Source organism: Marmota marmota, unplaced genomic scaffold, assembly GCF_001458135.2.
Source record: "Marmota marmota marmota unplaced genomic scaffold, marMar, whole genome shotgun sequence".
NCBI lineage: Eukaryota > Metazoa > Chordata > Mammalia > Rodentia > Sciuridae > Marmota > Marmota marmota.
In genome coordinates this window covers 6,935,937-6,951,601 of record NW_026000051.1, presented here as the reverse complement: position 1 = coordinate 6,951,601, position 15,665 = coordinate 6,935,937, and the positions used below count along the sequence as shown (strand labels likewise).

General features: G+C 54.4%; 2 protein-coding genes across 5 annotated transcripts in view; one reads left to right on the top strand and one right to left on the bottom strand.

Moving 5' to 3' along the window:
* Nek6 (NIMA related kinase 6) overlaps nucleotides 1–10,377 on the top strand; it is a 73,914-nt gene extending 63,537 nt beyond the window's left edge. For 3 of the 4 annotated variants that reach the window (XM_048813076.1, XM_015497604.2, XM_048813077.1), the window contains exons 9-10: nucleotides 6,320–6,433; nucleotides 9,182–10,377. In XM_048813076.1, coding sequence (XP_048669033.1) covers nucleotides 6,320–6,433; nucleotides 9,182–9,292 — 225 coding nt within the window. In that variant the 3' untranslated portion in view covers nucleotides 9,293–10,377. The remainder of the gene's footprint in view (nucleotides 1–6,319; nucleotides 6,434–9,181) is intronic. The other variant, XM_048813078.1, reaches the window with a different exon arrangement.
* Nucleotides 10,378–11,774: 1,397 nt separating this feature from the next.
* The window catches only part of Psmb7 (proteasome 20S subunit beta 7), a 55,717-nt gene continuing 51,826 nt past the window's right edge, over nucleotides 11,775–15,665 (bottom strand). Inside the window, exons 7-8 of the mRNA XM_015497603.2 lie at nucleotides 14,900–15,051; nucleotides 11,775–12,010 (exon numbers count right to left, since the gene is read on the bottom strand). Of these exons, the coding sequence (XP_015353089.1) occupies nucleotides 11,899–12,010; nucleotides 14,900–15,051 (264 nt within the window). The 3' untranslated portion in view covers nucleotides 11,775–11,898. The remainder of the gene's footprint in view (nucleotides 12,011–14,899; nucleotides 15,052–15,665) is intronic.

Below are 15,665 nucleotides of genomic sequence, written 5' to 3'. Positions count from 1 at the left end.
TTGGAACCTTGACTATTCCTCTGCTTTCCCTGGAGCCAACACGGGTCCGGCGGAGCTGATCAGCTGAGGAACCTCTTTAAAGGGGATGTGGGTGGGGACACTCTGTGGCAGGGACAGGACATTTCCTTTGCTTCCTGAGAGGGGTCACCTCTTACTCGCCCCCGTAGTCCTGTGGGTAAGCCTGCGGTTCGTGCTGCCCATCCTGCAGCACCTGGGCCGTGGCAGCCCTTGTGTCCCCTTGGCAGTGGGATTGCCCCTCCCTGCATTGCTCATGGACACTGAGGCCACAACTGTTCTCTTTGTAAGGTTTAGATGTTACCGTCTTTTTAAATCAGGGGCATGTGAGTCATAAGAACAGATATTGCACCTTATCACTGCGTGTGATGTGGGGTGTGTGTGTGTGTCTGTGTGTGGTATGGTGTGTGGGGGGTGCTGCTGGATGGAGCCCAGGGCCTCAGAAGGCAGGCCGAGGGCCCCACCATGGGCTGCACCCCCAGCCCCAGCTGACACATCTTTGAGGTCCGGCTAGGGGTGGCCATGTGGCTCGGGTGTGGCCCCTTCTCCTGGACTCAGCAGAGCAGGCAACCCCAGAGCCACCTCCCAGGTCTGTGGCCGAGTCAGGCTCCGGTGGTCAGCAGTGGGGCAGGCCATGTTCCCTCTCCTGGACTCCGCAGGTGTCAGATGCAGGAAGGGTCTTTAATGAGCGGTGGCTGGGCACTCCGAGGCCAGGCAGTGCCCCAAGTGGCCGCCACAGATTGGGGCGTGCAGAGCATGGCTCCCCACCTGTCTCTCCACAGCCCAGCTCCTGGATGGGCTGAAGCCAAAGCAGGTGAGCAGGGTGAGGTGTGGGCTCTGGGGAGGGACAGAGGTGCAGGGCGGGTCTGGAGGGCAGCCATGTCCTTAGCAACAGGAGGAGAGATGGAAATCAGAGCTGTCCTCAGCAAGGACCACAGGACAGCGGCTGGTCCTGGGGCCCGGTACTGGCACAGTCACAGTAGCAGGGAGCTGCTAGGCCATAGGCACTGCCGTGGTGCTTGTCCCCGAGGTGACTCGTGAGTTCAGGGTCTTTCCAGCCATCGCTCCGTGTCACCTTTGCAGGTGACACTCTGGCCACCAAGGGCCAGTGACAGCCAGCTCTCACCCAGTTCAGGATTCAGTGTAGCAGCCCTGCCACCCACCTGCCTGGCCTGGGGCCCAAGGGGGACTCAGACCCACCTCTGAATGGACATCACATAGCCAGGTGTCAGGTCCTGAGGGGTAGGGACAGCTTTTCCGGACTCCCAAAGCTCAAGTCAGTGCAGGAGGCAGGGTCAGTGAGATATTCTGGGTGTGTCCACACATGCCCACACTCACAACTCACAGCTGTGGTCATTTGGGGGAGAGGCGCAGGGCCCAGCAGGAGCCTAGACTGTGGTCAGGAGTTCCAAGTCCCAGCCAGCAGTTGCCTGCCAAAGGGCCAGGGCAGGTCAGCCCCCACTGCTGGGGCCGTCACACTGTGGATAAGCTGGGGTCACTACTGCCTCACAGGAGTGAATGCACCCTGGGGGCGAGGTGCCCGCTCAGAGGTGCCCTCAGCCTGACCACCAGCCTGCTGAGCCCATGTGAGCTGGGTGATCAGTGTCCACTGCCCACCTCTGAGGCAAGGCTCCCGTAGCTGGCCCTGTTTCCCTTTTTGCTTTGGCCAGTGGGAAGCCCTGGTGCAGCTGAGCTTCAGTCCCTGTATGCTTCCCCTGTCTCTGTCCTCATGGATGTTGACCCTAGTCCAGATGGCTTTTCCTTTTCTTTTCCTACTGTTTTATTTCTGGAAACTGCTTCTTGCCCCCGTAAGCCATGAGGGTCTCTAATATAAACCAACACAGGCCAAGCCGGCCGGGGGAGAGCGCCGCATCCCCCAGGGACCCTGGGAGGAGGGCGGGCGCACCCTCAGCTTGGCCAAGGCCTCTGCCACACGCCAGCCATTCCCTGCCGCAAGCCTTTGTCCCACTCCTCAGAGGCAGATGCAGCCCCAGCCTCATTGGATTCCCAGTCAGGCAGGCCAGCTCCGGCCGTCTCGGCCTCCTGAACACATGTCCAACAGGGGCAGCGTTCCACCCTGGTGGCTTCCCGGCATCAGGCTCCCGCCTGGGCGACTTGATTTATTTGTTGGCAGTGTGTGGGGCCACGTGGCCTGCAGCCAGAGGGACAGATCGTCAGCGGGAAGCCGATGTGATCAGTCAGTCAAGTCCCTCGGGGACTGAGTGTCCTCAGGGAGACAGGCGCCCATCTAAACCTCATGGCCCTGGGCCCCCCACGGAAGAGGGCCAGCATGGCAGATGTGGCCGTTGTGGCCAGCCCCTCAAGGGTGACAGGGCACCCCTCTCCCCACTCCCGCAGCCTGGCAGGGAAGGAGAAGCGGATGTTTTCCCAGCAGACATGGAGGGGCCACATCTGGGCCTGGGCTGCAGTAATTGGAAGGAGATGTCCCAGTGTCACGTCGCAGCCTCCGCTGGTCAGCCTGCAGGGTCTTCCCAGGTGCCAGCCTGAAGAGCTGTGACAAAGCCCCCCACCACCACCACCCGCAGATGCCGACTGGCGATCTGGCGTGGTGCTGGGCGCACATGCCTGGGGCAGCATGGCCAGGGGCTGAGGCATGCCCAGCCAAGGACAGCACTGCCCCCAGCCCCCCGGCCCCCAGCGTGGCTTTGGAAGTCTCAAAGTGCCGCATACTAGCTCTCCATGGTGGCTGTGACAGATCACATCGGTTGATGGCCCCGGGCAGCATGTCCCTCTTACAGCGCTGCAGGCAGAAAGCCCAGTCCTTGTCCCCAGCTAAGGGCAGGTGTCAGCAGGCTGGTTCTTCTGGCCAGGCAGGGGTGTCGAGGGGTGAACCTGTTTCTTTGCCTTTTCCACAGAAAGTGGAAGGGTACCCCTCTCTGGAACACTCCCCTTAGTGTGCCCTCGCTTCCGTCAACATATCCGGTCTCCCTCTGTCATCACTAGGACCTGTGATTAGTGAGACCCACCCGGACAGTCCAAGGTCCCTTCCCACCTCAGGATCCTAAACTTTATCACATTTGCAAAATCCCATTTGCCACATAAAGTGACATTTGCTGATTCCAGGAACTAGGTCGTGTATGTCTTTGGGGCTATTATCAAGCCCACCGCATCCCCTTTCGCACCTGGGCATCCACCTACCACCACGCACCTCCTGAAGTCAACGCAGATGCGATGCTGGCCCCCAGCTGGTGAGCCCCCAAGCACACGGTGGGGCCAAGTGCGGCCAGCATTGGCCTCAGGAGTCATGCCCCATGGCCTGGCCACACAGCCCTGGGCACAGGAGCAAACCATGGGAATCAAAGGCTGGCTGCAGGGGCGTCCTCAGCCCGGAGCCTGGGCAGAGGTGCCAGAGTGTGGCCACACCAGGCCCAGTGCTTCACTTAGGGGTCCCCCGGGCTCTACAGAATTCATGTATTCACACACAAGCCCACATCTGAGCACGGAGCTGAAGGCGTTGGCGCTCAGTGCCAGGAACCCCCGCTGGAACCCCTCAGACTCCAGGCCCCATCTGGGACAGAGAGAAGCAAGAAAGTGGGCTGAGGGATGCCCAGCTATGCCCACATGGGACGCCATTCTAAGATTCTGACTTGAGCAGCAGAAGAGCCGGGATGCTCCTCCCTCAGGGATGAAGGCTTAGACTGCCAGTTCGCCCTGGGTCACCCTTCACTCCTGGACGTGCCTGGGAGAGGCTGGGTGATGAGGTGGGTGTCTGGGGCCCGATAGGCAGGAGTCAGATGCAGTCACTGTTCTGCTGAAGGCAGATCCCCACTTCTCCTCTGACATCTCTGATCACGTACCAGTTTCTCTGAGCCCTCCCAGCGGGGGCAAGTGCTCACCAGCCCCCTGCTCCTTGGCTGTGTGTCATCTCAATGATGCCGGGAAGTTCTGCATGCGAGGAGCAGAGGAGCAGTGCCGAGAGCCATGGCCCTGGCAGTTTTAGCGAGACAACCAGTGTCACCCTGAACAGTAATCTCTCCTCTGCTCCGACAGCAGAGGCTGGGTGGCCGCCGGTATGGGAGATCTCGCCGTCCCGAATAATCGTTCTAATCCCAGTGTCGCCAGCAGCCCCAAAGATTCCTTCACAGCCTGTCGCCCTGATCTGGGTGGAAGGCCAGTGGCCAGCAGCTGGAAGGGGGGCAGGTGGGGATGCTGCTTCTGCTGGAATCTGCAGTTAGAAATGGAGACGTCCCTGTTTGGGGAAGGCCAAGATGGCCCTCTGGCATAGCCCACTGCTGGCCCTGTTCAGAAGGGTTTCTGAAAGGCTGTGGGAAAGGGCCAGGAAGAATGGAAAAGTCATCTGGAGGGGAGGGCTCACTGCCCCCTTAAATTTTCTGGGGTCGTGTTGGAGTCCCAAGCAGCTAGGTTTGTGAAAACCGAGTCAGATTTGTCTAAAGGGTGACCAGCTCCCCTTCAGGTCAGATGCATAAAAAACCAGGGCCAGCATTAGTGGGGCCATAAGTGAAAGCACCTCGTCTACCCCGAGCAGAAAGTCTCCATGACGAGCCATCTGGATCCTCTAGCCATGGCTGGGAGGGCACTTGAGTCACTCCAAGTGACTACCCTGGAGTCACAGCTGCTCTCTGCTGTGGCAACGGATGTCCTTTCAAAACTGCCCAATTAACCCTTGGCACTGAGGCTCTCGTTTTTTGGAGATGTGCCGCCCTAGTCACGCCATGTTCAGACCCCAGGGCAAGGCCAGCTCCTGGTCAGGTGGGCAGACTTCCTCTCCCTTGCCAAGTGCCAGAATGTTTCTCTGTAGCCTTCCTGCAGGGTAGGTTCATGGTTCACATGTGGTCAGCCCCCCTCAGAGGGGCCGAAGCCATGGGTGTGTGGAAGGAGGGGGATGCTGCCCCTGTAGCCCCATCTGAATATAGACGTTGGGTCAGGAGCAAGCACCTGGGCCACAGGTGCTGTTCCAGGGCAGACTGCCATACATGGCCTGAGGAAACCTCAGAATGCTGCCTCCCCACAGGCCGTCTGCAAACCCAGGGACTCTGTCTGGGCTCCAAAGCCCTCGTAGGTTTTTCTGAAGAAGGCAGGCCCTGCTCTGGGCACCATACTGGTCACAGGGGTGAACAGAGGGTGGAGGCATTCCCTGGGCTACCCTGGGTTCCTCCCTGCCCTAAGCTAGGGCTCTCTGGCCCACTCTCTGGGACATGAGGTCCAGTGAAGATACCTTAGGCATCCCAATACTAGAGTCAGGGACCCCTCAACCAGTAAACCAGAGCAGAGTGGCCTTCACAACCAGGGTCCTCAAAGGGAGCCAGGGCAGGGCAGCAAGTCTGGCACAATTACTTGACGGCACTTCATTAGCAGGAGGCACTGGGCCGTCATTTGCGTCGGTAACAGTGAGCAGGAGTGACAAGAAGCACTTGAATCCCATTATAGATTAATCAGCAGATGGGGCCGGCGGATGCCTTGCTTGGCCACCACCTCACGGAGCCACTCCATGGCTCCGCACACCTCGCTGAAGGCTCTCCCGTTGGTTCTGAGTGGCATGGTGTAGAGGCCGGGTGCCCACCCCCCACAGGTGGAGGAGGCCCAGTGCTTCCTCAGTGGAGGAGGACTGGCTGGGGCCACCAGTCTGCTCCCACTGCTCTTGCTGCTGGCCTCCCTTCAAGGTGGAGCTCACACCATCAGTCTCCACAGAGGGTGACACAGCTCAGCTGGCTACACCTCACCACAGCCCTGCAGGCCAGGGCCACTTTCCACCTCACAGAGGAAAGTTAGCCAGACAGGCGAGCGTGGCACAGGTCCAGGCACAGGGTCCCTGGCCCAGGGATACCTGGGCTTCTGGTTTCTAAGAACCCTCCGCAGAGGGCTGGCGAGGAGCACAGCACAGCCTGAGCTCTCACATCCTCTCCACCCCACACCCCACCCCCACCCCCCATTCAGGGCCTCAGGCAGGCAGTTTCCTAAAAGCATGCCTCCCTCAGGGCGTGGGAACTGCCTTTCAGGTGAAGAGGACAGAGAACCTGCCTGCCCAGGCCCATGGCCTGGGGCAAGCCCATCTGCACCCTCTCCCTGCTGTCATCCTTGGGAGCTGGGGCCTGAGTGGGGAGGGGGACATCCCCTCAGTATTCAGCTGCCCCCTCCCATCTCTGAACCCTTGTCCCCATTTGTTTATATACAGTCCCACGTCCAAGCAGTTCCAGGGCAAAGTGCTGCTGGGCAGTCCTGCAGTGAGGCCCAGAGAGAGCCCCTGCCTCAATTTGGTGGTCCCCTTTCCGTAGAGTGCTGGACGTTGAGGCTGAAACTGCTGTACTGTCCCCTCCCCTTGCAGATGGCAGCTCTCCAGAGCCCCTTCTATGGAGACAAAATGAATCTCTTCTCCCTCTGCCAGAAGATTGAGCAGTGTGACTACCCGCCACTCCCGGGGGAGCACTACTCTGAGAAGGTGAGGTGGCCAGGCTCAGTGGGTCTCCAGAAGGCCATATAGCTCACGGGAGGGACACTTCCAAAACTCAGCGCAGGGCTGAGCTCAGGGGCACCTCACAGGGTGAGGGGAACAGCTTGGGGAGGTGCCTGCGGGGGCTGGGGCCAGGTGAACTTTACTGAAGGGGTTTCCAGAGTGCCACACACCCCTGCCCGCAGCAGCAGGAGCCCTCGGGAGCTGGCTGGTACAGCCGCCACAACACTATTTGGCTTCCCACTTGGGGTCTGAATGTGAGGCCACCTGTCCCAGATCCCAAGGCCAGGGTCCACATGGTACCAGACACTGGGAACCAGATAGGAGGCAGGAGGTAGCAGGGTGGCGCCAGCATTCACCCATCCTTGGTGGTCACTAGCTTCTGTGACAAGAAACCACAGCAGGTGGACTGACTGGTCTCCTGCTTATTACAGCAGACCTAAGTCACGCCTCGGGTTTTCATTTTCACATTTTTCATTGGGTACAGGGGCTCAGGCCACACCAGTACTGGCCGTGTGAATATCACCTTCCTCAGTCATCATTTTGTAGATAGGGCTAAAATCATGTCATTCATGGGTAAACTAAGGAGGACGGCTTCCCAGCACAGCAGGGGTTAAGTGTGTAGACGTGGGTTCTCAGGCCCCCTTTATTGTCCTTGGGTATATCACTTACCTTCCTGGCGTTTCAGTTTCCTATCTGTAAAATGGGGATAAGACTAGGGTCTTTGATCAAGATCACTGTAAGGATTAAGGTCATGCATGTCTGGGCACCTGGTGTTCCTCCACCACCAACAGCAGCCACTCGGGGCCGGGTGTAGCTCAGTGGGACAACGCACGCCTGGCATGCACAAAGTCCCTGGGTTCCATCCCAGCACTAAACAGAACATGGTCACTGGATACAGCACTGGGTCTGACTCAGTAAAAGCTCAGTACCTGGCATCAGTCATTGCTGTTCAAGGTCAATGCTGGTAGGTGTGAGGCCTTCTCAGGCCCAGAGGCCACTGCCTCATGTTGACTTACTGGGTTGAATCTTCCCTCACCCACCTTACCAATACCCATATGGGATAAAGAACTCATCATAGATGACATAGTTTGTAAGTTGTGAGGCAGGATCAGAACCCAGATGACCCCACACCTAGCTACAGTGCCATCATGTTTCTCAACGGCAAGTCCTCAGCAGCCAGAGTCCAGTAGGTGAGGCCTTGGAAGGCACACTCATGTATGCCAGGGCCAGGGTCTGGGGCAGGCCAGTGGTGCTCCAAGCAAGTTGCCCCAGATCCCAGGCCTGGTTGCTCCTGCCAGCTTGCACCAGGCAGGGGGTGGGGGCTGTGCAGCGCCTTCTGCTGGCAGCGTTCACAAGCTCCTTGGAGAGAACCTTCATGCTCTGGTGTGCAAGCTGGCAGGGAAGAAAGCTAGTGGCATTTCCTTACCAAGCTTACAGGCTCACTGGCTTTCCCCTTTCTTTTTAAACTTGGACTTCTGTACCATTCAGAAGCGAATAGCAGAGCCGGGCACAACTCAGCGCCAATCCCTATTTTTCTGCCTTTCATTGCCAATCCAACAGGCACCGTCGTCTCCACCCCAGCTGCAAGGCTGACATGAGCACCTGGATCACACTTGCCCACGTTGGCCATTCTGTCCCCATCCACTGGACCCCCTTCAGAGGTTGCCTGTGACATCTTTGGCCACACGCACATCCAGGACTACTGCTTAGTGCCAGAGCCCTTGGCATAGCCTGTTTTTAAAGTTACACTGCCTCTTACAAATGAAAATGACTTGATTACTTTTCTCTGTTTCTAAAAATCCCAAATGTGCACTTACTGCCAACTGTGTGGTCACACAGACTTCAGACTCTGGCTTTGGCTTTTTGGGGATTTAACCCATCAGAGGCTAGCGCAGTTCCCTTCCCAAGTACTGTGAGGGGAAAGTAGTCTTGTGCACAGGCCACCTCAGAACCCCAGGGTTGTTCATCTGTTCGGGAGCTTGGCAGTGTTTCTTCAACAGTGGAATCCCCCTGCGGAGGTCAAAGGCATGCCCTAATGGTCTACACACAGGTCAGTTAGGACATGCCCACTGCAGAGCAGCCCCCATCTGCAAAAGCCCAGACCCCCTTAGCCAAGACAGTGTGTTGCAGCCCCTGGGTCTCCTGGAACATTCCTCTGGCCCTCCCCAGAGTGTGGCCACTGAACCCACTTGGGCTCCCTCTTATCCAGGACCCCCACTCTCCTGGCTGCTGCTAAGGACCCCGCAGGGCAGGCAGCCAGCCCCTCCAGCAGCACATATTTAAATGGAAAACATAGCAGTGAGCCCAGCCATGCAAGTTAAGAGATGCAAGTTAAGACGCAGGCTTTTTAAGGTCATTATTTTAATTACCATTAAAATAATTGGCACTCAGGCTATCAAAATGTGAGGTGATCAGAGGCTTAAGGCACCCCTCCCCCACCCCAGGCGGGCAAAGCCTTCAGTGTCTGTATAATTAAAAGCGCCGTCTTTCATGAGCACAATGAAGAGGCCAGGGGGTGGGCAGACTGCAGCCCTGCTGCATGTTAATGCATTTATTATGATCAATAAGCCCTTTCCTTGAGTTTCGTCCTCTGGTTTGGGCCTCTGCATGACTGACAGCAGACACACATGCGCACACACGCAAACAGATTTGCCCAAAGGTGTGCACAGGACACAGAAGTGCCCAATAAGGCTGCTTTCTCAAGATTAACAGGAAAAATTCTCTCCCTTGCAGCTTCGAGAACTGGTCAGCATGTGTATCTATCCTGACCCTGACCAGAGACCAGACATCGGGTATGTGCACCAGGCTGCCAAACAGATGCACATCTGGATGTCCAGCACCTGAACACGCGTGCACCGTGCCTTGTCAAAAGCCAACACCACTCTGCCTTACTTGAGTACTCTTCTCTGAAGTGACCACCTGGTAGCCTGAATCAGCTGACACAAGAGGGTCCATCAGGTCCCCCAAAGGCAGCCTTTAAGGCAGACACTGAACGCAGAGCACCGGGCAATGGGCAAATTCCAAAGTCCCTTCTTTGTACTGTTTCGGGCAATCTCGGCTGGGTTAACAAGAGCTATAGAGTGAGCCACTGAAGCCCCCTCGTATCTGGACCGTAATGTGAATCTTTGGGCAATTCCTCCAGGGGCCTGGCCAAGTCTCCACGGACAGGACAGGTGTGATTTGTGTGGTGAGCCTTCGCAGAGAAGAGCAAGTGAAGTTTAGTTCTTAAGTATCTTTCCAAACAATCAAGCTGTGTGCTTAACTTACTCTGTTGTATAAAGGGATAAGTGAAAATAATTTTGTAAGTAGAGTAGAGATTTTGCTAATATTTTTATCTGCATTTTGTAACTTGAGTAACAGGGAGGAAAACCCAACATCTAGCATCGAGTTTCACGAGGCAAACGGCCTGGAGCGTGTGGTTTGAGGTCTGATTTGCCACCTTCTCCTGAACACCTGCCCTGTGTCAGGCACTGTCACCTCCTGTGATGCTGATGGTTCTTTGCATGATCAGTGTTAAGCATTTTCCTCTGTGAGAAGGAAGCATGGGCTACATGAAAAATCTAATGGCTCTGCCCAAAGCTGTTCTTTCCAATTTCTGGTTCTGCAACTTCCTAGTGTTACCTGGGCAAGTTTCATAGCTTTTTCTGAGCCTTAAGTTCCTCATCTGTAAAATGGAAGGATAATTTAATCTACCTTCAGGTTTGCTGACAGAATTTGAAATAAAAGAGGCAAGTTAGCATACTGCAGATGATCCAATAGCGAGAGCCATTCACCATTTTGAAAACTCAAGTGCATAGACTATGCAAGTTGAGAATTAAAGTGCAACTGTATTATGTGTAGGAAACCAGAAGCGTGTTCACATATTTCTTGTTCCCAAACAGGATTAACTGTGAAGACTAATTTATAAATGTGAATTTAAGGAAACTGAAGCTCTGGAGGAAATACTTTGAATTTTGTTTTTGTACTCAAGTTAACTCTCTGTCTACGCTGTTGTCACCTGGTGACAGCTCAGCAGTGCTGATGTTTGGGTCAGGTTCTTCCTCACCTTCACCTGGCTCCCTGGGTGAACTTGCTGACCAGGCTTCCCCAGGGAAAGGACCTGGGCTGGCCACTGCTCCATCTCTGAGCAGAGCTCTGTGTGACAATGCTGGGCTCGAGACTGTCTCCAGACGCGGCCTCTGCTGTTCTCCATGTTGGGAATAAAATGAGGGAAGGGAGTTGCTTCTGGGAAGAGGAGGAGTCAGGCACAGTTTTAAGTTTCCACACATTTCTTCTTGAACTGAGAGGTCCTAAATGAAACACGTCAGCAGCACGACATTTTGCAGAGCCTTTAGAAACAACTTGTTAAGCTCCAGACATTCCAAGTAATCCTGGAATTTTTTTAAGCTCCCCCAAATAATTCTGATAATCATCAGCCAAGCTGCTGCCCTCAATAGTCCCATTGTTCTCCCTGGCCCACTCCCCGCAGTTTCACAAGGCAGCTGGCCTCACAGTGGGCTCACCCTGGAATGTTCTCTCCAAAGGAAAGTCAAAGTCCCTGTCTCCTGCCTAGCACTCACCACTGAAAGTTTTCTGATTCCACACAGATTATTTGCAAATATTCTGTTTATGGCTCTCAGAGTCCCTGCTGTGTCTGCCCTTGGCATAGCAGCCTTGGCACACCAATGAGCTTGTGTTCTGCATGCCATCCACTTCCTACTCGTACTCCGTGAGAACCCTCCACCACTCAGCAGTCTGAAGGTTTGTGAAGTGATCACATCCAGCTAAGCCTGTAAACATTCCTCTGTGACTCCATGAAATTGGTCAGAGTGCAGCTCACCCAGTTTGATGAAGCTATGGTAAAGCCACCATCCCCTGCCTGCCGTTACTCGGTGCTTAAAACTGAGTGGGGCCTGAGAACTCAAACTTGGAGACGCCCCCCCACCCCCATCCCTGCCCCGGAGCTGGGGATGGAACCTGGGGCCTTGCACATGCCAGGCAGGTGCCGTGCCCCGGAGCCACGCCACAACCCACTCTCATCATCCCAACACTGCTTTCCTACTCAGTTACTAGGCAGTGGCTGCCCTGCACTCATCACCCTGTTAGGACAACCAAATACCCTGGGGCTGCCCTGAGCAAAGAGAAAGTTAACACAAGGGGTAAGTTAGCAATGTTCACGTGAAGAATCCAAGTAACCAAGTCTGGCTTCCAGCCAGAGGAGGCCTGCTATTTTCAGAAGGCCCTCACCGTTGACACTCACCTGAACCCAGATTGGTACTCGAGGGATCAAGAGCCTGAAAGGTTGATAGGCCCCATGACCACAGAGTCCCCAGGTCTCAGCTACCCATTGTGGTTTTCATTTTTTTTTTATTGCACTTCATTTAGCAAACAGGAACCAAATGAAGGTGTCACAGGGGTGTTTCCAGTGCCCCCGATTTCCAGAGTGATACCCAGCCACCCACTAGCACCATTCAGGAAGTGTCCATTGTTTGGACAGTTTCCTCCAGTAGCTCAATCTCCAGGGTAGTGACTTTCTCAGTGAGGACCGCAGTGGTCCCTTTCTCACACCTGTACCGGCCAAACCTAGTGAGAAAAAACAAAAACACAAAGTTGAGATTCTCCTCCAGGTGCCAGACAGAAGGCTGAAGAGAGCAGAAAGTGGCTGCCCTGAGTCCTGCCCTCAGCTTTCTAGTGCTCCAGAATGGGAGAGCCTGGTAGACCCATTAGGTCAAAAAAGAGCACCCAGGACACTGGGGGTGCATACCTCCCCTTCCCCATCACCTTATCCCCCCATACATACGTATAAGAAAACATTTGATTATGTGACCGCAGGCTCCAACCTCCCCCAAATTACCTGTCAGTAACCCTCAGAAGTGAAGCCTCTCACCAAGCCAAGATGGCCCTTCTCTTGCCAGCAACAAGAGCAACTTACTTAACTATCACTTGCTTGCTACTCTTTAAAACTATCCTGAAACCGCAATGGCACAAAAATAGTCCTCAGCCAGACTTGGAGCTCATCATTTTAGAACCCACACTCAAGACTCAGGCAAAGTTAACTGGCCTCTGCAGGTACATGGGAGGTCACCACTAGGAGGCACCCACCAATACTGCCATCCTGGCAGTGCACCCACAGGGGCCTCTCTGAGCATAGGGCAGCCTGTAAGCCATATGTTAACTGTGGACTTCCACACTGAGGCTGGCAGTTAGGACAGTGTCAAACAGCAGCACCAACCCAACTGGTCCTCTGGGATGTTCCTAGCTGGGGCAGTACTGCTGCCATGCACTACTGGAAGGCTGCTGGCTGGGCCATTACCATGTGCTCCTGGAACAGTCTGCCTCTCAAACAGGTACTTGGGCTCAAGGGAGCAGAAAGAATAAAAAGTGGACATCTGACAGTTGTGTATTAAATTCAGGAGATGGAGCAGAAAGAAAGGCTTCCCTTTATTTCTGCAAAACCTTCCTGTCCCCACCGTGTTCTTTATCAAGGGTGTGAGTAACTGTACCTCTTCATAATGTGTTCCTCCCTCTGTAGGTTTGAAGATGTCATTCAACTCCCACCAAGCTGGCCCTTGGCAGCCTCGTGCTTTGGAGCCAGAGTCCCAGTAGCCCTTATGTGCCTGACTCATGTGTACCACACCCCAATGTCTTTGGGAAACCCAAAAGCTTCTTCCCCTGCACCCAAGCCCAGGTGCCTGCTTTGGCAGTATGCAAAGAGGGCCTCTGCCTTGGGCAACAGTAGATTGCACCACAGGGCACCAGGAATCTTTGAGGCCAGGTCTACACTGGCATTGGACACAGGACCCTGTCCAGGACTCTAGCTCTGCCCTGACCTGCTGTCCACTATGGGAATCCCCTCACCTGGGTAGTGCCCCACCGTCAATGACCAGACAAGAAGATGAGAGTGAGGTTGTGGATATTGTGAATGCAGTGCTCTCTGCCCCAGGGCACTGGCAGGGAGCAGCCTATTGAGGGCAGGGGCACACCTATCTTGTGCCCAATACTGGCATATTACCTGGCTAGTCTTCCAGCCAGCACTCCTAGCCACTTTGATTTTGCTCCCTGTGTTCAGTCTCCTTTACAGGTAAACAGGCCTCTGCTGCGCTCCCTTATGCACAAAGATTCTTGTGCTAAGCACAGATTCCTTTGGCAACCAAGAATACTACTTTTCTCCTCTTCTTCTCTTTTTTCTTTGGCGGTGCTGGGGATGGAATCAGGGCCTCCCGCATGATAGGCAAATGCTCCACAACCGAGCTACACCCCCAGCTCACAAATACTGTGGCTCAAATGTGGCTGTCAGAATCCTCTCCCAGGACACTCTCCAGTCTAGAATGGATGGAGCCCCTCTCTGCCCATCCCCCACCTCCTCCCCATGAACCGGCTCCAGCCACACTATCAATTCTCATCTTTAGGGAGCTGGGTGAAGCCTGCTCCCAGCACAACTGTGTACCTGAAGGGTGGCCTCCCTTCCTGCTCAAGGCCCAGGGAACTTCGTGGGCTCCTTGTGATCCCCTGTCTAGCTCCACCACTTCAAATGGAGGTCGAATGATGCCCAAAGCCACCACAGCAAGTCGGCCACAGCATTCCCCAGCACCTGCAGAGGGCTCTCTGCAGCTGGGCGTCTACCCCAATTCACACTGAACTCTGAGTTGAGTGCACACTGCTGGCTCTGAAGGCTGTTCTTTCCTTGTGAGTGAATCTTGGAGGTGAATATCCACAGCGGAGTTGAACACAAGCATTCCAGAGGTGGCAGAGGTCACAGGTGCAGCTGTGCCTCACTCGGGAATGAGCCCAAGAGCCACATTCTGGCTTCCCAGCTCCAGGAAGAGATCAGAAGCCACAGGGTGGTCAAGCAGCTGGACCCACAAGGAAGGGCCAATAAACTGCTCATCTGCACACACAACAGCCAGATCTGTTCAGCAAATCTACTAGAACCTCACTCACTACTCTGAGCCTGGCCCACACCACCAAGATGAGGCACCTGCATGGCATGTGCCACCAACTCAGTGGCACGACTCCCCTCTGGTGTAGTAAACACCATTAACTCCCACGGCCAACATTCAGAGGCTCCCAGCTACTGGTTTAGAGGCTTTTAGGCATCTTGGAGCAGTCTAAGTAAAAAGCTGTGAGCCGAACACCCTGGAAAACACACCTCACAGAACTCCGTGCAGAGTTCAGGGGATTCTTTAAGACACTCAAGAAAGGACAAAGATGACTGAAACCTCTCCATCCCAACTTGCAGCCAAGGGCTCTCTCCTGAGCCCATTCCACCTCTCGCACCAACACTTTATGGATTTAGTCACTGTCCCACATCTGGCAGTAGCTTACTGTCATAAAGCAGACTCACAGACCCGTGGAAGGCTGGTTGGAACAGCTTTTCTCAACATGGGAAAGAAACCTGGTCCAGATACCATGGAAATAATAAGAGGTCCATGAGGCCAGAGGCACAGGAAGAATATCTTCTCTTTCACTCACCTGGTCCCCTTCTTGTTGGGCACTGAATAGGGGCGAAGAAAGTCCAGCTTGCTCTTGCTGATGACACACAGATCGATGTTGCTTCCAGACCCCAAGTCATTGAAGATGCCAGCTGCAATGGCCTCGCTCACCAGCTTCTTGGCCTCCTCCTCCTGAAAAAGGAAGCCATGTGTACCGTCCCCAGACAAGCTGCACACCTGTTCTGAAGCCCACAAGGTACTTTCACAAGCTGTGTGCAGAATCTTCTGAGAGCTGTACAGTGTTTTGTATTTTTTTTAAGTTGTAGATGGACACAATACCTTTATTTTATTTACTGATTGTTATGTGGTACTGAAGAATGAACCCAGTGTCTCACACATGCTAGACAAGTGCTCTACCACTGAGCCACAACCCCAGCCCCGTGCAGTGTTTTTTCAACAAGGTTTTATAGAAACGATCTCATATCTCAGTAACTTGCCCAAGGCCTCCCAGCAGATAAGTGGGAACCTGAGATATTCAAACTCTTTATGCATGAACCCCTTTTCTCAACCTTACCACTCCATATCACATGATCACCTCAACTTGGGAACTATGGGCTGTAGTATTTATCATTCAAAACAGTGGTCAGTAAACTCTTCTTGTGAAGGACCAGGTAGTAAATATTTTAGGTTTTGTAGGCATAGAGTAGGTCTTTGTCGTAACTGCTCAACTCTACCAGGTAGTACAAAAGAGCTATAGACAATGCATAAACAAATGGGTATGACTCTGTCCCAATAAAACTTTATTA